At 44.4% G+C, this 24,134-nt stretch overlaps 1 protein-coding gene across 1 annotated transcript in view; it reads right to left on the minus strand.

Annotated features, from left to right (window-relative positions):
• The window catches only part of SCARA5 (scavenger receptor class A member 5), a 1,183,581-nt gene that overhangs the window by 471,682 nt on the left and 687,765 nt on the right, over nucleotides 1-24,134 (minus strand). The window contains exon 6 of the mRNA XM_069233727.1: nucleotides 2,047-2,145. Coding sequence (XP_069089828.1) covers nucleotides 2,047-2,145 — 99 coding nt within the window. The remainder of the gene's footprint in view (nucleotides 1-2,046; nucleotides 2,146-24,134) is intronic.

Genomic DNA, 24,134 nt, shown 5'->3' on the forward strand with positions numbered 1-24,134 from the left:
ATAACCTTGGGATACTCTGTCACAAACATGGGGCTGTTTTACAAGTTCCATAGGATATAATGTAAATTGTAATACGGCGGACAAGATATCCGTCACATTTGTGATGGAGTATCCCATCTGCCAAGGTCGTAATCAGGCCCTAAGTTCCAAATATTTACTAATCACATTTAGCAAAAATAGACAAAGTTTCCTAAAATTACATATTATGGATTCACATAGTGCAAACATTCTACAGCAATTGCTAGGCATTGTCATGGGTGTAACCACCAACAAAACCTCTGCAATAATCTGCCAAATATGCAGTTTTCTACAAGGGTTAACACAATGTACGGCCCAGGCAATGCAACCTCAAAGGCCTATTGGATTTGCATATGCTTTTGACAATAACTAAGTCAGGCCTCATCCCTTTTTCATGGTTTTTCATAAAAAACAAGTCAAGTTTAGAGCCTTGATCCTGTAATGAACCCATTTCTGCTGTGTTGAGCTTAAGCTTTTCCATATGGCAAAATCTGAAATACAAGAACTCTTTTTTGGCAAAAGACATAACTTCTGTCCCATTGAAATCTGTATTCAAGAAAACCAACATCTGGGTGGGCCCACGGTCTCTCTCTCTCTAACTCTTGCTCTCTCGCTATCTCTCTTTCTCTGTTTCTGTAGCACTCCTGAAAGCTCTTTTTTTGTAGACCACACATGGCCATAAGTTCTAAAATTGATGCACTTTCAAGCCGGACCTAAAACGGATCAAAATCACAAATGTAAAATTGTTCTACAGCTCAGTTCCAGTTACACTTTACCTTCAGGGAACACAGTTAGCGTGGCTGCTGCCTTGCTATGAACATAGGTAGGAAAGTAATTGCTTAAGTGACAAGTAAACCAGGTCACATCATGGAGCACAGTATAAATACTTTATATCAGATTCACAAACTAATCATAGGACCTAGTCAAAAAAAGCACTTTTGAGTATATAAAATAGTACTCATATAGTAAACTTTTAAATTTTCTTATATTCCTTTGTGAATTAACCTCAAAACATCTAAAGTGGTAATAAAATGGCAATATACAGAAAATATTGAAATACAATTACTATAAATAGAATGAACCGTGCACTCTTTGCATTTTTATTTATAGTGAGTTGAAGGTTTCGGACGGGTCCACAAAGGCATGTAAGAGTATTTAAAAGAATAAGTTTGTAGTACTACTTCCCATACTCATAAATACTTTGGTGAATCAGTCACATGATGTACCTCTATATACAGGCAGATGCCTATAAATAAATAAATGATGTGTAGTGCTTGTTTCCTAATTCACCCAAGTGACAGTGAGTTCATGATTTCTGTACAGGCCCATTTCTTCAATTCTGCAATGGCAGATTCTTTGTCTTGTAGAAATATCACAAGAGTACAATAAGGATAGTTATGGAAGTAGTTTTTTGTTTTCTTCACAAGATGAGCAGATTTACTTCTATATACTCTCTGTCTAAATAAATAAGTGATAAATGGGTGCCTTCTGTGTGTTTTCCCACACTTAGTGCCCCATTTACGCTTTATTTTTAAAGAGTAATCGCAGGTACACGAAGGGAATGGCAGTCATCAAATTACTGCTAACACCCATGAAATTACAACTCTGTGAAAGTGCATCCAGTATTTACTTTCTGTTCTTATGACACTTTCCTTGGACCAGCCAATGCACCATTATTACTCCAAAAAGGAATTACTTTGAACTGGTAGAATAGCTGCTTCTTGGAAAAACATCCACATTAATAAGTGCACAAAGCAATGTGAATCATAGCTTGGTGAGTCAGGTGCAAATTTTCCATGGAGATAATTTCACTCTTTCAGTTTGTACATCTGATCACATGCTTGCAAGGTTTGTGGATCGAGATCATTTACTGTTCATAGCTGGTTTAAACCATTCTGAAATGTTCTTGTAAGTCAACCCTGGAAAGTGACATATTCCTATACCAATGTGACAAGAACTTCCAAGGGATACAAGGGTCGCAGCCATGCTACATGTCTGTTGTATGATATGGACAGAGAATAGCTTTACCTTTCAATCCTCTCGCACCCATTGGGCCTGCGGGCCCCAGCACACCTTGGTCTCCTTTCTGGCCAGGATGTCCCGGTAAACCTTGCTCACCCGGAAAACCTTCATTAAAAAAGAAACAAGGCATTACTCTCAAGAAGGAGATAGCGTGGCCTCTCATTAGATCAAATTGTCATAATTTCAACACAGGCACACTGGCCACTTTCTTCAGTAACGTGTTTCAAACAGTGGCACATGCATATCACATGACTTATTTTTAGTGGTCTCGAAAACACGACGTTGCTTAATATGACACATAGGGTCTGATTACGAGTCTGGAGGTCTCAAGACTGCCAGACTCGCGGTGGCGGTCAGATGGCTGTGGTGGCCCAACTGCCACATTACGACCCTGGCAGCCCAACCGCCAGAGGACCGCCATCTCCACCAGGATCTCTGATCCCGACGGGATGACGGCCATCTTGGTTGTGATCAGCCAGGGCGCCAGTGAAGTCAGCGCCGTCCTGCTGATTACAACCTTGTTCTCTGCCAGCCTTTTGATGGCGGTCAGACTGCCACAGGGGGGCATCTGCACTGCCTATGCAATGGCATAGGCAGTGCAGGGTCCCCCTGCCCAGCACCCTTGAAAATGCGCACTGCTGTGCAGACAGTGCACATTTCAAGGGTGCTGGTGCACTCTGCGTGCAGCAACATTGCCGCCGGCTCAATTATGAACTGGGAACAATGCTGCCAAAACCTTTCCCACTGGGCTGACGGGCAGGTCAGCCCAGTGGGAAAGTTGAAAGGGGCTGGTGGGGTGACCGCCAGCACTGTGGCGGTCTCCTCGTCTGGAGTTTGGCGGATGGATGTTTCCGACTTTCAAACTCGTAATCACCCCATAATCTCTGATGAAGGCATTGTCGCACGGACATCTTACACTTATTGAATCTGCTGAATGAATTTGATTTAGCCAGCCTTTAATCAAATATCTCAGGAGTTTGCTAAAGTAGAAAAGTGGGAGCTGCCACATTGGAAAATATTTTACCATTTGCTAGTTATCCTTTGCCCAAATGTGCAGCTTGATTTTCCCTCACGAGATCCTAAAAAACTCTTTTCTTTTCCCTCTTTCAAGATTGAAGTAGAGAAGAACAGGTAGTAATATACCCTTGTTACCTGCGGAGGAAATGCTTAGATTTTGCCAACCTTCTTGATTTACCTTGCTTGCAACAACTTGTCCTGTAGGGTACTATCTGCTGATAGGACCTTAAATGATACATAAATCATGGTATGCTTGAATAGCTTGCTGCCTGGAAGACCATGGTGCTATTAGAAACTGTGTCTTGGAGAAGGTTCTTCATCATCATATCAGATACATGTGGAAGGGTTGATGCATTTGGGAGTTTAGGAGATAGTGATATCAATTACTTTAATGTTCCAATTGGAGGAGCTAAGAATGTCAGTAAAGAGCAAGCTCCGATACAGAAGTACCAGGAGGTTAATACAAAGGAAAGGAACCTTGATGTGGTCCAGGTTTATTTTGAGGTTCTGGATACTTACGCTATTAGACTCTGGACGTGATTTAGATCTTGGAAGTGTTATCTGCCAATCCACGGCAGACCCGGTAAGACCATCAAGTTGATGGTGTTCCGACTGCTCGATTTAGATGTATTGCAGCTGAGTGAAAGACCACCATGATGGAGTGCTCTTCCTAGCCGTCAGGCTGGCGGGTTCCCGCCTACCCTATTTAGATGTTACAGTCCTTCAGGCTGTGTACTGCCAGCAGATTGCTGATGGAGGGAGACCATTGTTGGACCCAACGGACATCAGACAGTGGCACTAGTCACAGAATAGAGGTAAGTCCCACACACACACACACCATACCTTAGTCATATGCGCCTCCCTGCACTACACACTACGCAACACAACACTCAAAATATACACACATATCCATTGCCATTGCCATTCCACCACAATACAACACAAACATCCTGGAACAAACATTGCCATACATCCATGACACATCACACACACACCATTGACACTGGACCCACACAACACAACCACAACAATCAACACAACTAAACACTGAGCTATACAAACACACTCTCACATAAGCACAACTACCCACATCACAACAATGACAACCACACAACAACATTCACCTGAATGTTACACACAGCAACACAACATACACAACAACATCAAACCCACATGCAAGTGGCACATATACAGACACAACACATCACCCAGTCCAGCTCCCTCCACCTCAACCAGCCAGTTGCATTGCATTGCACACATACATACACATTATGACTCACATACACAACCTATTAGTACAACACCACAGGTACAGTTCCCTTTGCAATGTGCAAACATGGACATAGTTGACAAGTGGTGCCAGCATTCATTTGGCAATGAATACTGACACCACAATGACTGGTGAACCCATCTATGTCCCACACAAATGTGTTCCCAAAATAAACATGTCACAGTAATTTTCTAAAATTACTGTGACATGCATATGACTGCAGTGCTCCCGTGCCCGTATGCGATAACCACACAACATACAAAGCCATTGCGGGTTACCTATCTGTCAGTCCAGCGATGGAGGGGGTCGTGTTTCTCCATGGTCCTGTGCCAACAGTGACGGAAGGTGTTGTCCAGTTGTGTCCAGTCAAAAAAGGAAGTGGAATGAGCAAAAAGGTAGGTTTGTACCTCAAATCCACCTCTAATCCACAAACCCAGGTGTGGAGGTTGGACCGCCACAGTTGGCTTCGCAGTAAAGCACATCCAAATCTGTTTGGTGGTAAAGGTGGCTGGACTCCCGCCGTCAGTCGCAACTCTCAAGGCTGTTGTCGAGGCGGTCGGAGTTTCTTGGTGGAGTCGACGGGACTCGGACTGGCTGTCGCCTCTGGTCCTGCCAACATCTAAATCGGGCAGGCAGACCACCAGAGAGGCGGACTGGTTTTCCAATGGAAAATCAGCAGCGGCACTGTTACCGCCAAGATCTAAATCAGGGCCTCTGTTTCTAACAGTAATATAGCGGCAGAGGCTTTTGGTGGTATATAAAGATGTCATTATTGGTTTTATGTATTTTGCTGTTGCCATTTTTAGAGGACTTGTGCAATCCACTCCAAAACTAAGATTTCACTTAATCATAATCATGTTTATAGTGGTGCCAAGAGTTCACTTTCTATAAAGAGCAGTTCATGTGATATTTCTCCGTTCTTCTTGTTCATTAAACGACACATCTCTTTAAGAAGCTGGAGCCACACCTTTCAAAATTACAATAACTCCCTCCCTCCCAACAATTTGAAAGTTGTTCTTTTCTGATATGTTATGGTCTCAAATAAAATAATTACATTAAACAATAATACATTCCTCAGTTTACTAACAGTTAATCAAACATGGGTATGTCAGGTGAAAAAAAGAAAATTGTCAGACTCTAACGAAAGGTCAGATCATCCAATGAAAGGTAAATATCCACTGATAAAGAATGCCACAAAAGAGAAGTGTAGAGAAATGTACCTTTCTGAATGGCCACCCAATATTTTATAGCAATGGATTTCCTGGCATTTTTTGGACTCTTTGACATTGGGATGCTGCTATTCGGTTCACAGTGTTTGTGGTCCACCATTCAACATGGCCATTAGGTGGGTAACTTCAGTTGACTTATATTAAGAAAAAGTAATATGGTGTAGAAAAGCTCCAAGGGGAAAAAGTCTAACTTTACCGCGTCAGCAATGTAGATGTACTCCATCCAGGTACGTGATTCAAAAACACATGGTATCAGGGTAGTCTTGCAGCCTGAGCTACTGTATGCAGATACTACAGGAAACTCATATACAAGTAAAATTCTTGTATATGTTTACAAGTCTCTTTTTAACATTAGCTAAGTTATTTATAAGTAGTGCCTTGAAGCCCTTTTGGCCTTGGTGTGTAATGTGTGCAGGTGAGACATGCCAAATATTTGCAGTAACACAATTTTAAGTGCTAACTCAGACCATTATTATATTTTCCAAAATTCAAATTCATTGTTAAATATGAATTTTTGATAAAAAATGACATAACCATGATTTTATAAATGTTGTTAATCTTTGGCTGCTCATTGATGGTCCACAAACTGTGTAGGTCAGGGTGACATCACACATAGTGGTGGTAAATAGATTTCCCCAGCGCAGGAGAAAAGGTGGGAAATGCAGTTATTAGGAGAACAAAAGGCCTTTCAAGAAAGATGCCCACTGGTAAATTGCTGTTAGAAAGTTACAACAACACCCATACAGAGTTATCTAGGAATGTCAAGGCTGAGAATAGATGACATCACCTGCCAGCACAAAGGACTGGCAGGAAATCTGAGTGGAGAATGTGTATTGTGAAACAGGTCTGGGGAGGCTCTGCACTTGATGTTAGTAATCACATAGCTAGACTTACTCTTGCCACTTGAGGTGATGTAGGCCCTGAGCCACTAACCTTGACATGTTTTCCGTTAATGTGGTGAGGTAGTATCCCCATTTTAACCAATGGCCCCTCAAAGGGCATTCAGAGCTCCAACAATGGAAATGGGATTCTGCCATTTTGGAAATCTCCCTGTATATTGCCTAGTGGGATTGTTTTACCCCATGTCAGAACAGATGTAAACAGTGGGAAAGGTCCATTGCGGGAACTTATCAGTGATTTAGTTTCTGTGTCAACCATTGCTGAACAACTACTTTTTCTTAGGGCCCCCACAACCAGATAACTAGAGCACATCTGGACTTTGAAGGGAAACGTCCGGAACAACGTTGCCGTTTACAATGCAAGCGTCACCACGCTTGCCGGAACAATGACTCCCTTTTTCTCTGCCTTAACCACACATGTGCTGAACAACGCACAGGAGTGGTTAAGGCAGAGAAAAATGGAGAGTGCTTCTGAAGAGGATGCAGTCAGTTAAGTGGGGCTGGGGCAGGGTAGGTGGGTAGTTTTTAGGGGTGGGTGGGGGAGGAGAGGTAGAGTTATTTTTTTAAGGGGTGGGGTGAGGGTTGGGGTAGTTATTTTCATGAAAGGGGGTGGGGTCGGGGTAGTTATGTTTTTAGGGCAGGTAGTCGGGGGGCAGGGTAGTTATGTTTTTTAGAGCGGGTGGGGTGCGAGTTAGTAATGTTTTTAGTGTGGGTGGGGGTGTTGTGATATATGTGTTTTTAGGGCTGGTGGGGGTGGCAGGTAGTTATGTTTTTAGGGCGGGTGGTGGGGGTAGGGTAGTTATGTTTTTGTGGCAGGTGGGGGGACCGGGTAGTTATATTTTTAGGGAGGGTGGGGAGATTGGGTAGTTATGTTTTTAGGGCGGGTGGGGGGTCCGGATAGTTATGTTTTTAAGGCGGGTGGGGAGGGGTCGGGGTAGTAGTGTTTTTAGGGCGGGTGAGGCGGTGGGTAGTTATGTTTTTAGGGCAGGTGGGGTGGTGGGGTATTAGTGTTTCTAGGGAGGGTGGTGGGGGTCAGGTTACTTGTGTTTTTAGGGCTGGTGGGTGGCGGGGTAGATATGTTTTTAGGGTGGGTGGGGGTGCCGGACGTAGTTATGTTTTTAGGGCAGTTGGGGTGGCGGGTAGATATGTTTTTAGGGTGGGTGTCGGGGTAGATATATTTTAGGACAGGTGGTGGGGGTCGGGTAGTTATGTTTTAAGGGCAGTGGCATGCTAGAACCATGCATGCCATTTCCACACATGCCTTTACTAGGCATGATTTTACAACGAAAAATCATTGTAAAGGTATGCGTGGTAAAGGCATGCGCAGAAACAACGCAGTCGTTGTTCGGACCGCTTTGTTCCGGCATGCATGATTCGTGCATGCGTTGTTCCATCATACAACCGACTTTGAAAAGAACAAAAGGAAGGAGAAGCCTACTGCTGTCTGCCTGGGAGAAGATTGAGACCTCAGAAACTGCTCTCCTTTGTCTCTAAGCCTTGTAAGGGCTTTCCAGAGGGCAGTCAGGCTAGCCATCACCATGGCTAGGCAGATAAGTGACAAGAAGAACATTCTTACAGAAGAACCAGCAGACTGGTGGCAATTGGCTTTTGCAGGAGCCCTGTCTGAAATGGATGTTTCTGCATGTCTCTCATGGCTATCTGTGCCCTGGTATACTGGAAGCTGTCTATTATTATCTGGAAATATTTTAGAATACCAGCATGCACGGTAACTGACTCTATTTTACCAGCATGCGTGAAGCAGAGAACTAACTGATTTACTTTTGTGGTGGAAGAACAGCATTTCGTGGGCACTTTGGTAATTCTGGTGGACCAACACTGATTTTTACCGTCATTTTGTTTCCTGTACCCATTTTTTATACATTTTCTTTAAAAATGTACATCTCTAGTCGGCCGTATTCATTTGTTGTTGTTTTGGTGAAGTTGTATTAATCAAGTTTGTATGTGTTATACTAAATTGGCTTTTGAATTGTATTATTTGACTTCTGGACTGTAATGTTGTTTTAGTGCTGCTGTGCTCACATTTCTCTGTGGAAGGCTTTTGCTTTTTGGACCCACGCTCCCAAGGTTAAAGTTGGGGCTTCTTAAAGAAACGTAATTATTTACTTTAAAAAGTATGTCTTAGTAATGTTTTCGGAGTGATCTTGCTCCCCTTCTTGGTAATAATGATGGAGCTTAACAAATGCTGGAACTTTCATTTCCTTATGGCCATGACTGATGAAAACAGCCCAAGGACAGGCTGAAATGCAATACCGATATTTGGGAATGATGGTTCATCTTATTTACAGGATACTATAATTAATGCAGCAATGGCAATTAAGCATTAAAGGTCAAAATATACAAATACACTAAACGACAATGCCAAAGATTACGGCATGCATTAGGGGTTGAATGTATCCTTAAAAAGCCATTGTAGGATGTATTACTTATTGACATATATGACATCCTAATGCTTAAGGGCCTTATTATCACTTGGCATCCCGACCACCAGATTGACAATACAACGGTGAGGAGGCGGCCGCCAAGCTGCCTGCCTCCCCACAGCTGTATTATAATGTTTCCGCAGGGCTAGCCAGCGGAAACAGTGTGGTGGCATTGGCCTTGGCTACCTCGCTGCCGAGGCCAAAGCCGTCGAACAGACAGTGCACCCCAGCACCTTCAGAATGCATACTGTCTGCCATAGCAGACAATGCGCATTCGAAGGTGCTGACGGGGGCCCTCTGAACTGCCCAGCCATGGACATGGACAGTGCAGGGGCCCCCCTGTGGCCCTGTCCCTGCCTTTCTGCCAGCCTTTACATTGTGGAGTCCCCGCCATGGAAAGACAGGCAGAAAAGCAAGTTGTAATCAGCATGGCGGTGTCAAACTCAGCACTGCCATGGCTGACCACGACTTGCACCACCGCCAACCCGTCAGGATCTCTGATCCTGTGGTGGAGGTGGTGTGCTGGTTGTCTGACCACCAACATTGTAATATGGTGGTCGGACCGCCAAGGTTGCAGCGGTCTGACTGACGCCACAAGTACGGAGGTCCATGGACCGCCATACTCGTAATTAGGCCCTTAGTCTTCTTGGAAACAAGTACAGTTGCTACAGAACTCCATAGAATATCCTCTGCATTGACCAACTGCTTGCAAAAGTCACAATTTCAACAGAATATTTTAAGTCTGTCTAGCTCAAATAAATTACAACATTTAAACATTACAAAATAAAGCTCCAAAACGTTTTTCACATTAAACTCCAAACACTTTGGCCAAATTACGAGATTGTCAGTCTGAAAACCGCAAGCCTTGCGGTGGCTGTCGGACCACCGTGACTGTGGCGGTCTGACAGTCTGCTTATGAGGTTGCCAGGCAGAACCGCCAACCCCCCCCTGTACCTGCCAGGATCTCAGATCCCGACGGGCTGGTTGTAATCAACCAGGGCAACGCTGAACCTTGTTCATCGCCAGCCTTTCATAGCAGTACCACCACAGAGAACAGGCTGGCAGAGAACAGGTGCAGGCAATGTGCAGACAGTGAGCATTCGAGGGTGCTGGTGCCCCCTGCATGAGGCAGTATTGCTGCTGACTCTATCATGAGCTGGCGACAAAGCTTCCACCCCTTTTCCACTGAGCTGTTTCCGCCAGTCAGCCCAGTGGGCAATTTGCAATGGGGCCGGTGGGGAGGTCGACCGCATGGCAGCGACCACCCCATCGGGAAATTGGTGGACGGCAGTTACTGTCTGGCAAACTGTTAATCAGCCCCTTTATCCTCAAACTTTAGGAAGCATAGCCAATGGATGGACTATTTGTGGTAGAAACTAGTGTCCACTAACTTGTGAGATGTGTTAATAGAGTGGGAGCACCAAAGGAACTCTATACATACTGCTTTTGGCCTAGAAATGGAGAAAACAAATTATTGATAGTGATGCAAAGCTGAGGCCCTCATTATGAGTTTGGCACCGCAGACCCGGTGGTAAAGACCACTGCATTACGAATTGTGAGGTTTGGCCAGAGCAAGGGACACAGGCCTTCCTCCTTGCATCTGCATCTTCAAATGGAAAACCTTTGTTTTATCAGCCAGCATTTGTTAATGTCACTTCTATTAAAAAATATGTTTCTCATTTGGCACCTGAGGCCAGTGCGATTATTTGTAAAGGGATACAGCTTTGGGAATCAGTTATTAAGTCAGCTTGGGAGTCCCTAACTGATCAATGGTTTGCGACTGTATTTGCAGTTACAAAACATTGATACATTTCCAACTCACGAAAAGACTTTTGTGCATTATAAAATTACCTTTTGATGTGGTAAACCCTGTGATTTTTTTGAATCGCAGCATTTTGGCCTGCAAATCGGCTTTGTACTACTAATGCCAAGAATCTCTTTATGGAAACTGTTTCAAGGCAGTTATATGGTGTACTGGCCTGTGAGATGAATAAATGCACTCTGCATTGTATTTGATTGTGACATAAAATTCCAAGAAGAGGAGTTTCTAAAAATCCCTGTTACGATATATTTCTTCTATTGGCCTCATTGTGATCAAGGTTAAAACACTAGCAGACAAAAACACCAAACACACCAAATAATGTGTTTAATTTTCAAGCATAGTAAAAGGATTGGAAAAAAAGACATTTGCTTCTTGTTTCACCTTCTGTGCTGCAATTGTTTTTAAAGCAAAAAATAATTTTTTTGCTTGGAAGCCGAGAAATAAATTAAATAAACTGTCCATGTTGTGGGGCGTGATTTAGACTTTGGCAGTCGGATTAATGTTTAGTTTAGTTTAGTTTAGTAAATTTATAGAGCGCATAGTTACCCAAGGGCATGCCAGCGCTAATAACAGCATGAGCTACGTAAGGGAAGAAGAGGAGTGGGTTAGTTGCAGAAATGGTTCTACGTTTTTTTCTGAAAAGTTGTTCTGAGGATTCATGGCGGAGCTCAGAGGGAAGAGCATTCCAGAGGCGGGCAGCCTTACTGGAGAAGGAATTACTTCCCCAGGCTCTCTTGGGCCGGAAAATATAAACATTCCGAAGAGAAGATGACCGCAGGCTCCTAGATGGAATATAGAGGAAAATCCTTTTTCTGAAAAAGATTAGACCCCTACCGTGTAGGGCCCCGTGAACAATGCAAAGTGATTTAAAGTGGATCCGCTCCTTAATAGGGAGCCAGTGAAGAGTTGAAATAGCCGGCTTTGCAGAAGAGTATTTTGGTAACTGAATAAGAAGCCTGGCTGCTGCATTTTGCACTCTCTGCAGCTTCTTTATTACATAAAGCGGGGAGCTAAGAAACAGAGAATTCCCGTAGTCATGCCGGGAGAGAATTAAGGTTTGAATAAGAATTCTTCTGGCTGTGGAGTGTAGAAGATTAAGAATCTTCCTGAGAGCTCTTAGGAGACCAAAACAAATGGAGGAGACTTTGTTAGCTTGAAAATCCATGGTAAGCCGAAGATCCAGCCAAAAGCCAAGACTTTTAACATGTGTTTTGGTAGGGGGAAGGTTGTTAAATGTTTCTGAAAATGATGAAAGGGGAAAAGCAGGGGGGGCAGTGCCTAGGACCATTACTTCCAACTTCCCATTGTTGAATTTAAGTTTTGATTTAATCATCCAGTCGCCGATATTCTTCATGCAGCAGGAGAGGTTAGCAGCAGACGAATCTCCAAGGCTGGAGAGGGACACCACTAATTGAGTGTCGTCAGGATAAGTGACCAGTGAGAGGTTGTGGGGAGCAATCACTTTGGCTAATGGGGACAGATAGACATGAAAAAGAGTTGGGCTGAGAGAAGAGCCTTGGGGAACTCCACAGGTCAGTGGAAGAAGTTTAGAGAGAAGGGTACGATCCAGAACTTGAAAGGATCTACCTTTAAGAAAAGAAGAGAACCAGGACAGGGAAGATCCTCTTATCCCTATATCTGAATGTCCATCATACTGGCGAACATCCTGTCCACCAAATTTAGAGATGTCCTCCTGCCCTCACGAACATCTCTCTACAATGACAGGAACTGCTGTCACATCAGTTCCTGTCAATGTAGGAATTGTTTGACAGACGATACTGTCGACCATGATAACTGGACATAAAGCTTTTCACAATTTTTTGTTTTTCCAAAATATATATATATATATTTTTTAATGAATTTCCCTCACATCCTGGGATTTTAGTCCTCCTAAGGCATGGAGATCATTTTGGGTTTTTCCTGTCCCTCACTGCCAGGATTTTCTTGTCAGTAATTGCCAGAAAAAACAGGCATTACACTAGCTCCCCTAAATAAAATGGATGGTGTAATGACTTTCCTCTGTCAAGCTGTTGGAGAAATTATTTCATCGACAAAGCCAATAGGGGCTCTGTCAATGGAATACTTATGCTACACCCATATCTAAATGAAGCAGTAGGGACAGCTTCTCCGTTAGGGCGTTGTCCCCACCCCCCAACCCCCTTCGCCAGCAGCTGCAAAATCTTTACTAGAAAACAATAATAAACTGAGTTTATTATCATTTTCTGTTAAAGGGGCGGGGCCACGCAGGTGACGAGCAGTAAGGATGAGTGCACAGTACTCCCCCTCAGTGCACATGTATGTTTGGGTGGCTGACTCGGGACGGCTAAACACACATGTGCAGTAGGCTCTCTCCAGCCCAGCAACACAGTTGCCGGCCTGAGAGAGCCTGCACAGGCTCTGAGTCTGCCTGGGAGCACCCTCGTGCTCCCAGCTAATCCGATTGCTGCTCTGAGAAGCATCAGGATTGGCCACAGGGCAGGCTGAGAGCCTGTGCCTGCAGCCTGCGACAGAGGAGAGGAGCAGCGGTGAGAGAAGGTAAGTAGTTGTTTAATTTTTTTTTTAATTAAATGAATGTTTATACCCCTTTACCCCCCCTTGCGCACAGCCCTGCCCCTTCCACGTGAACCTTACATAATATGAGGCAACACAAGAGTTTTAAAGATGTGCCCAGGTTCCCATATTTAAGTTTTGTGTGCTTGTATCAATGCCCCTGTTTATTGTTTGCAAACATGGATGCTGGTCCAAAAAAGAGCATTTTAAATGTAGATCTAGTGTCAAATTTCTTCTGCCCTTGTTAAGAAATTACTTAAATGGCTCAAAAAAGCGATCTTGTAGTTCTGCATTAACGTGGAAATTCTTAATAATGCATGGGAAAATGTATAGATGGGCTGCTCATGTCAGAAAAGTTGTGCTATGCCTTGGTGTAATTACCTTCAGCCCCCTCAATTGCATACATTTATTCATATTTTTATAATTTATGAAGGTTTTGCAATGTTTGATTGTATCATTTAATTTATATGTGCAAGAAATTACCATATTTTGCATGACGCCCCCAATTATTTCTCTGTCTGCTTTACTGGTTTTAGAACTATTTGCACTTTATCCCCAATAAATAGGAGTAAAGTGACTGTGCTTCCACCTTATATATGTGAAAACTGACTTAAACCTGATCTGCTCCTCCTTGTACCGAGGACAAAGAAGAAGCCTCTGAGGGTCAGATGGCTAAACTCATTGGCTACAAGTACACAACACACTGAAAGAGACCTTTTCTCTGAAGAACCCAGCTGCACAGTGGCAACTGGACTTTGCTGTTGGCCCCTGCCTGATGCCTAAGAGTCTCTAAGTGCCTTCCACTTTGGTCCTTATAAGTCTGCTCCTGTGGTTGTTTCAGCACCAGAAGAACATTTGGAACCTTTTAAAAACTGTTCCCCCAGAGGGCCATAGCTGCAGCGAGATTCATTGGAAAAAGTATCTGACCGGCAGGTCCACAGCATCTGAATGAATTTCACTTTCATCCTGATAAATGGTACCCACACTGTCGAAAAAACAACTAAGTACCATATTGCATTAGGACTTAGCATTTTTTCGGCAAGAAATCGCCAAAACTTCAGAGACCCAACAACACCAACCTGCTTCAGGTATCTAGCCTTTGATTTTACAGTGGTGGATATAATTATATAACAGCACCCTGTACAGGAAAGATTTGTTTTCTCAAAAAGAGTCAAAGGGCCAGATTATGAGTGTGGTGGTCCTCAGACTCATTGTGGCTGCCTGGCCACCGTGGTTGTGACAGTCCGACTGTCACATTACGAGTTTGGTGGGCAGCCCTGCCAACCTACAGAGTCCCCACCATCTTCGGATACTGATGGGCTGACTGCAGTGCACGTTGCAGGCGGACCTCAGTGCTGCCCTGCTGATTACAACCTGTTTCTCCGCTAGCCTTTTACCGCCATGAAAAGGCTGGCAGAGAACAGGTGCAGGGGGCCACAGGGCTTCCCTTGCCCAGCATCCTCCTAATGTGCACTTCTGTGCAGACAGTGCACATTGAGAAGGTACTGGTTCCCTCTGTGGGCAGCAATTACGAGTCGGCGACAGTGTTCCTCCAACTTCCCACTAGGCTGACCGGCAGAAATCTTTGTTTCCGCCGGTCAGCCCACCTGGAAAATTATAATGGAGCCGGTGGTGAGGTCGCCACTACAGTGGCGGCCACCCTGTCGGGAGTTTGGCAGACGGGTGTTCCCATCCTCCAAACTCATAACCAGGGCCTTTGTCCCATTTTGGAAGGGAATTTCAAAGCTTTTCTCCAAAATGTGAGAAAGCCACATTCTGAAGTGGAGTTGGAAACCTTTTCAAACATTCTGACTTCAAGACTTTCACCAGAAACAAACAACTTAGTATATCTGACCAGGGCTCCATTGCAGACAGCCTCAAATTGTGCCTACGTCTCAGTCTACTACTTCCATATACTACCATTGGCCCTTAGTGCTTTTGGTGCTATTGATGAAGCAGAAAATGAAGGTTTTACATTTATTAACGCATAAACGTAGTGTGAAATAATCATGTGTGACTTTAACCGAACTAATAAAGATTGTACGGGGACAAAATGTGCCCTCAGAGTAGTTTGCCAACATTTATAAGCGTGCTTTATATAACGTGGTGTATTAGAATTGCACTAATCCGACATAATCGTAAACGTGTGCTATGATTTGCTTGTTTGAAATGTTTTAGCTTAGCATTAATTTAGTGCAGGCTTCGGCCTAGTTGCCTGGTCTCACGGTTTGGATGCTCGTATTTTTCCAATGTGCTATTAAACGTGTATTTTTGCTTGAAGCTGTACTTTTCCACTGAGATCGTTCACATGCTTATCTTAAGGTTTCGTGCCAGCCTGGCATATTTTCTCTTTACTCCAAGGTCAATCTGCAGGTGCGGACAATGGAAGCTCTGAAAGTGAGTTAATTGGTATAAAATGTTGCAACTTACGTACTCGTCTCCAAGGATAATGTATGCTTAAGTAAAAGCTTGAGAACTGTTGTTTTTGATTGGATAATTTGAAGCTAACCTATGAACCCTCCAATGGAAGACCCTACTGGATCCGAACTGTTGTCTATTTAAACCAGGTGCACGAGAAGAAAGTAGCCATTACCCGGACATTACACCCATTGCGCCATTTTGTAGCTATTATGGCCCACTTTGCTGCGACGCCATTTTGAGAGATTTTGATGCTTTCTCTAATCGAGAGAAAGAGGCTTAAATGATCCTTACCCTAGAGACTTTAACTTTGATCCCTTGCATGAAGTAGTAGTTTTACCTTGCCGCCGTGAGGCAATTGCCCCGTCCACCCCTGCCCCTTTGCCCCGTCCCATGCTGATCGAGAAACGGTACCTGTGAGACGAAGACTTCCTTGTATGCTGATCGTAATTGGTAAATATGAAAGGAAATTGTAAAATTGCATTGTGTTTCTCTTAGGTAACCAACTGCTGATTTTGATAAGAGCCCTAGTTAGGAGTTTTCTAAATTAATGTTGCTAAATTGTTTTTGCATGAAGTCCCACATGCCGATGCTAATTTGAGGTTAGACGAGGATTCCTTATGTCGCACGATGCAATTTGAGATCTTGTTATGCTGACTAAATGTATGCAATTAGTTTGTTACAGATTATAGTTTTAGTGATTTGCATTGCTATTATCGAATGCCTTGTTATTCAAATGCTACATAGATTGCACTTGTTTCGCCGCTATGGACAGCTATTAATGTTCATTTACGTTTATCATTTGGTGTTGAGACACATCTATATTGTGCTAGCTTTGTTAATATAGGGAAATAAAATTCACTAACTTTGAATAAACTGGTGTGGTTATTCCTGGCTGAAAGGTCAGGGTTCGCCGAAATGTATTCTGGATTAATTGTTAAGTGTTATGTCGATCAAGGTATTGCTTATGTTCGTTATTGATTATTGATTTGATTAAAATTAGCCGATATAGAGTACGGAGAGTCCCACTTAGTCAAAAGATTCATCGGCCTAAAGAGCGTCCGAATACAGGTAAATTATTAGTACGGACAGCTCTATCAGTAGATGGTAGCAGAGGATGGTTTCGTCTTTTGGGACCCTGTACTCTTAGAGTACATGGTGTTGAATTAACGAGCACGCATTTTGAGACCCCACTCGAGAAGTTGAATTAGATTTTTCTTGGGTAAAACAGATTGACAGAATGATGATGGGCTAGGTCCACCGCGACTTTCCCGGGATCTCGGAGCTTGCGAATGGAGAGAATGGAGGTGTGGAATCGGCGTTGGCGGTACTAGTGATGGTATGGGTGAAGTTAGGGTTTTGCGCTTGCACAGCTTATTGCCGCAGATTGTGTGAGAAGGTTGCGAGGAATTTTTTTTTCTTTCTTTTTAGAGGATAGCGGAGGTGCGACTCCGAGTGTAGAAGTAGAGAAGTCGTCGAACTTCATAGAAATAGCGGAGGTGCGACTCCGAGGGTGAGAGTAGGGAAGTCGTCGAACTTCATGTGCGTGTGGCGCTTCGTGCATAAAAAGGTCCACGTGGTTGTTGTTGTTGAGACGGGCCCTGCGAGGTCAAGAGACTCCGGAGTATGTTGTTTTATGTTGTGGTCTGGGCGGTTTAGTAGGTTGATCGGGCGTGGTCAACGAGTTGGTACGTGTGTTAGGGAGTGAAAGAAACTTCGACTTCGGGCTTTGACAAAATTCTAAGTGCACTAGAATAGATCATTGACAAGTTGAGAGTAGGTCTGCGGGTCAGATTTGCTTGCGAACGTGGGGACCGAGAAAGATGGAATAACTGCCGAGGCTAGTGAAAAATCCTTAAGGTCCTGAAGCGATTGTGTTACCCTTCCTGTAGTAAACCGACAGATCTGTTTTATTTTTGGTAGCTCGCGATACATGCCAGAAGTTGTTACGAGAGGAGCTGAGTGAAGGAGGACTAGCCGCGAGGCTTTGTCAGCCGCAGTGTGTGTGAGTGTGACGTCACTAGGAGCCGCGCTGGGATATGTTGGTTGCAGAGAAGGGTCGCGCACGGATTGGACGCAGTCCGTGGGGCTCGATTGGAAGGGGAAAGGCAAGCGAAGAGTATTCCGGGAATTAAAGTCACCCATTGATTACAAACTTTGTGAAATAAAAGGACGAGAAAATGAAATTCTTTAAAGCATTTAGGAGTGCGATGAAGAGGGAGTCTTACATTAAAGCGAGCGTAGGAGAGGAGACGCCGCCCGAGGGCACACCAGCTTACATTGTAATGGAAGAGAAGGGGGTAGCTCCGTGTCTTTGGCTAAAGCAATGGCACAAACTGACAGAGAAACATGGGAGCGTAGCGTTCCCGATACATGGGACATTCAATATAAGGATCCTAGAAAATTTGAGATTCACGATGTACGACATGAAGGTGCCTCCAAGGCCAGCCCAGTTTGAGGCTCTAGCAATTTGGGAACTAATGGCTAGACAGCAACAGCAGAAGAAGTTCGAGACCAGGATGAGAAAGGTAGAAAAGACACTAGCGGACGCTAGGTGGGATAATGCACAGAAGGTGTGGAGGTCAGATGTATTGTAGGGGATAAAATTGTTTCCCGCAATTACTAAGGAAGAAGGGGAGGCAGGTAAGAAAGCTACCTGTAAGACAGACAGGAAGTGTTCCCAGGATAGAGAGGAAGAGGAAAAGTTGAGAAGAGAAGAGGAGTTAGAGGATGAGGAGTTAATAATGCAATTGCTGAACGACCGTCCACCACCTTATGCGGAGAGTGGACAAGGTCCAAGTACCAGTTCTGCCCCTCCGGCACCGGTACAGAACAGTGAAACTCAGAGTTCAGGAGCATCATCGGGATCTAAGGACCCGAGTCTACCGTTCACCCCGCAGATACCGCAGGTTAGGAGAATATATCCAGATGTGCCCATGTTGAAACCAGCAGAAAATTATCAGCCGCAGGTCCCAAGGTATTACAGCAGCGACAATAGTACGGGAATGATTTTAGACCCAGCCGCAATGGGAGGACAGAATGGTCACAACCCAACCATGGCACAAGCTGAATCAACCCAGTTTTTGATGCCTCAAAAGCAGATGCAGGGGGGAACAGCACATGCTCAAATGACGGGGAGCCAGATGGGCATGCCGGCAATGATGACCCATAGTGTGGGAATGAACGTGCCTCAGAACATGGGAAATGGACAAAACCCAGATGCGATATCACTACCCATTACTGTAGGTCCACCAGTACCTTTGTATAGTCAGCCTAACTTAGGTATGAGCAGTCAAGGATCAATGCTGCAGAATGGGACAGAAAGAAGGTGCATAGAAAACACTCCAGGGATAACTCCAATAGCGGCTCAGCCAACTGGATCCGGATCCTTGATGGAGTTTAGTCCCATATGTGCTCAGTCAACGCTGGTGAGGTCGAGTCCCCCACTGATAATACCTTTAACATCGAACACTGAAAAGTTGCCGCAACCATCAATGGCAGTCGATGTAAATGCTACACTTATGGGGTTGAATGCGCAACAGCTGACACAGTGGTTCAACAGTCTGAATTCCACACAAAGCTCAGCCAGTGGGAAGGGAGAAGATTATATGAATAGGATGAGGCTGAATATGGAAGCACAAGAATTGGTGGAAGGGACTATGGGTGTGAATAGGTTAGAGTCCTACTCGGAAGAAGAACTGAGGTATCTATGTCCCAGGATTACGAAGGAAGTGAACAAGGTACATAAGAGCTTGCAGGAAATAGCCGACAAAAACGGGGTTGACATAGACAAGACAAAACACTTGAGCAGAAGCTACAGGTTGGATTTTGGGACCACAGATTTTGAACATATGAGGTCAGCAGGCATGAAGGCGCACCTTAGAGAACTGCTACAGAGTGCACAAGTGTGGAGGTGCTTAGACAAGTGGGAAAGCAGGTGGGTAAAGAGAAAGGAAAAGAGGAGGGACAGTGCTACAGAGCATAATGAGAAAAGACCACAGAGCAGCGAGGCAGTAACCATGTTACCAATGAGGGAAACAGCAGGGGGAAAATTAATACATGTACCATGGCACAGAAGCGACATTCAGTCTTTTACGGATGATTTTCCCAAACTGAGAGAGAAACCGATTGAATGGTATCAACAGACTGACAGGTTTGTGAAGCTTGCAAAATGTCTCTGGAAGACCTGAACACTCTCTTTGAGATTGTGGTTCCAGCAGACTTGTGGGAGGATTGCAAAAGAGCTGTAGGTTGGCCGACAAGTGAACCAGAGAGAGACAGGGAGACGGGTGCACCATCACCTATGGTGATGAGCTTGTACTATAAGGTGATTGAGCATTTGAAGACGAAGGTTGCCGCGAAGAATGTGGATTGGCAGAAGATCGATCGAACTGCCCAAGAAGCTAAAGAGTCGATTCATAGTTACTATGAGAGGTTGCTGAAGGCGTTCAAGAACTACAGTGGCACGGAAACAATAGAGGCGAAGGACATGCTTCATTTTGTGTTTAGATTTGTGGAAGGGCTGAGACCAGAGATAAGTCAGATGATAAAGTCGCATTTAATTTGCTGGCAGTCGAAACCGATTGATGAGGTATTGAATTATGCGAAATACTGTAGCGACAAAATTGAGGTGAAACAGAAAAGGTTGAAAGAGAAGGTGATGATGATGCAGCTTAAGGCAGCTCAGACAGGTTTGCAAGGTCTGCAAGGGTTGCAAGGGTTCCAACAGCAGGTACCGCAACCGCAGCCGCAGTTGCAGGGAAACATGGCGTTTCAGCCACAGGCGAGAGGCAGAGGCAGAGGAGGTTTTGTGAATAATGGTCCGGATTTGAACACTGTTGTGAATGGTGTGCAGGCAATGAAGAAGGTGATGCCGTGTCACGTGTGCGGGATCGTCGGTCATTGGAAACGCGAGTGCCCGATGGTGGTGCAGGAAGGCGCAGGTGCAGGTGTTGGTCAGCAAAACAATGATGTCAATGCATTTCAGACAATGAGTGGACCGAAAATGAGAGGTCCAACCCCAAATTTTCAGGCCGTAAATCAGTTGCAGGGATTACAACCTATGCAGCCGCAGCAGATGCAGATGCCTTGTATGCAGATGACGCAAATGCAGCCAATGCAACAGCAGTTACCCATGGTACCTAATCAGCAAATGCAAATACCTTTGGCACCAATGAGTCAGCAGCAAGTGATGGTTCCTCCACAGGTCTCGGGTCAGGTAATGAGTACAAATGGCACCGTACAACAGTTCCCATTACACAGTGAGAGTGGAATAAACAATGTATGGGAGAGTGAAAGTTCAGAAGAAGAAGGAGATTGTGTGCTTGCAGCATCCTTGGAAGTTGATCAAAAGGGTCCGTACGTGGAGGGAAGAGTAATGGGTCATCGTGTCTCATTCTTGGTTGACACGGGAGCCACACGTTCAACTGTTAAGAGCAGTGAAGTACCAAATTTGCCACTCTCAGGGAGTACAGTTCAAGTGGTGGGAGTAGCAAACAGGCACCTGACAAACCCGATTACAGATCCGGTACCAGTCAGCATTGGTAACTATCAAGGGTTACACAAATTTCTGGTATGTGACTCAAGCCCGATAGCACTGTTAGGGAGAGACCTATTGTGTAAATTGGGTTGTTCGATTATGTGTTCGAACGAGGGAATCAAAATTCAGGCGAGCAGTGATGGGGAAGAAGAGGACAGTGTAGAGGGGGATGAGATGGAAACTGTCGATGAAGATTACCCTCTGATTTGTCTGTTCCCAATGATAACTGAAGAAGATATCCCAGCTGAATTACGGGAGACAGTCGGAAGGGAAGTGTGGGATATGACAGGGAAAGAGGTGGGATTGATGAAAGGAGTGGAACCAGTGAAAGTGACTGTAAAGCCCAATGCAATCTTTCCCCAGACCCCACAATACCACATGGCACAAGACACCCTCATGAAATTTGCCCAACTCATTGATGAATTTGTAAAACAGGGAGTACTGAAAGAAGTGTTAAGCAGTCCATGTAATTCACCAATAATGGGACTAATAAAGCCGAGTGGAAAGGTCCGACTCGTGCAGGACTTGAGGAAAATAAATGACATCATAGTCAAATGCTGCCCAGTAGTACCGAATCCAGCTGTGATAATGTTCCAGGTCCCTTGCGATGCCGAGTGGTTCTCAATCATCGATTTGTCACAACCGTTCTTCTCGGTGCCTCTTCATGAGGACAGCCAATTTCTCTTCTGTTTCAAATTCTTAGACAGAGTGTACAGTTGGTGTCGAATTCCTCAAGGGTTTTCTGAGTCACCGTCAATCTTCAATCAGATTCTAAAGAAAGACTTGGAAGCATTAGAATTGCCATTCGAGTCAACTCTAGTACAGTACATTGATGACTTATTGATTGCATCAAAGACAGAAAGTGGCTGCACAGCCGATACCATTGCTCTGTTGAACCATTTGGGAAGGAATGGACATAAGGTGTCTCCTTCCAAATTACAGTTCTGTCAGAAGAAAGTGAAATACTTGGGTCACCAGATAGAGAAAGGGTCACGGAGAATAATGAAGGAAAGAATAACGAGTGTACTTCAAATGAGTCCACCAAAGACAAGGAGGGAGGTGAGGAAGTTTTTGGGAATGGTGGGCTACTGTCGCCAGTGGATTCCCAACTTCTCAACTCTAGCAAAGCCTTTACTGAAATTGACCCAGAAGGATGCCTTGGATCAAATTGAGCTGAAAGGAGACGAGATGGATGCTTTTGTTGAATTGAAGGAATGCATGTGCAGGGCTCCAGCTTTAGGTATGCCTGACTACACAAAGCCTTTCACATTGTTTTGTCATGAACGTGATGCATGTTCTTTGTCTGTCTTGACTCAAGCCCACGGTGGCATAAACAGACCAGTAGCGTATTTTTCAGCTACTTTGGATCCGGTTGCAGCAGCACTTCCAGGGTGTTTGCGCGCCGTAGCAGCAGTTGGTATCAGCCTCACTCAGAGTGAAGGAATAGTGATGGGACACCCAGTAACAGTCATGGTCCCTCACTCAGTTGAGATACTTTTGACCCGCTCCCGAACGCAGCACATGACTGGAGCAAGACTCACAAGGTATGAAACGATAATTCTGGGCTCACCGAATGTGCAGCTGAAAAGGTGCACTACGTTGAATCCAGCAACCTTGCTTCCTGGAGAAAATGCTGAAATTGAGAACGCTGAAGACGTCGAGCATGACTGCCTTCAGGTGACTGAATTTTGCACAAAACCTCGACCTGACATTAAGGATACTAAGCTTGATGAAAATGACCAAATTGTTTTCGTTGATGGTTCATGTCTAAGAGATGGGATGGGAATTTTGAAAGCAGGATATGCTGTATGCACTGTAACAGGTGTCTTGGAAGCGGGATGGCTTCAAGGAGTCTATTCTGCACAAGTAGCAGAACTTGTAGCCCTTACAAGAGCATGTCAATTGTCTGCATTGATGAAGGTCATCATTTACACTGATAGTCAGTACGGGTTTGGGATTGTGCATGACTTTGGACAACTATGGTCACAGAGAGGTTTCCTGACTTCTTCAGGATCCCCAGTGAAAAATGGGGAAAGGATAAGGGAATTGTTACATGCCATTCAAATGCCAGCCGAAGTTGCAGTGGTAAAGTGTAGTGCTCATACGAAAGGACAAGACTATGTTTCTCTGGGAAATGCATATGCGGATCAAGTCGCAAGATTTTGTGCCTTGAATTGTATATTACTCAGAGATGAATGGAATTCGATAAGTGAACCAGAACTCGAACCAGCTGAAGCATTTGCCTTGAAGGTTGTAGATACAATAGATGAACTAAAAGCATTACAGAATAATGTCAGGGAGGATGAAAGAGATTCCTGGATTAAATCACAATGTATAAAAAGACCAGATGAGTTATGGGTTTCAAATGAGGGAAAATTTGTTTTGCCAAATGGAATCTTATCACAGCTTGCGCGGTTCTATCATGGGCAAGCTCACCTAGGGAGAGATGCCGTGATAAGATTGTTTAAAACTGATTGGTTTAACCCCAGATTTCGTCAAGCTGCAGAAGCAGTTTGCCATCGATGTGTCACTTGCCAGCAGATGAACCCAGGAAAGGGAACAGTTGTGAGCGCGAGCCACATTGGCAGGGCCAGCGGCCCGTTTAGTCGAATGCAGATGGACTTCATTGAGATGCCTGTGCATGGAGGTCTGAAGTATGTGTTGGTGATTGTGTGCATTTTTAGTCACTGGATTGAGGCATACCCCACGCGTAGAAATGACAGCCTTACAGTTGCAAAGCTATTGTTGAGGGAGTTAATACCACGTTTCGGATTCCCGATCTCTTTAGAATCAGATAGGGGAAGTCACTTCAATAACGAGGTGATAAAGTTACTTTGCGAAGCGCTGAACATTGAGCAAAAACTGCATTGTAGCTATCGCCCTGAAGCATCAGGACTGGTGGAGCAGAT

Source organism: Pleurodeles waltl, chromosome 5 (genome assembly GCF_031143425.1).
Source record: "Pleurodeles waltl isolate 20211129_DDA chromosome 5, aPleWal1.hap1.20221129, whole genome shotgun sequence".
Taxonomy (NCBI): Eukaryota; Metazoa; Chordata; class Amphibia; order Caudata; family Salamandridae; genus Pleurodeles; species Pleurodeles waltl.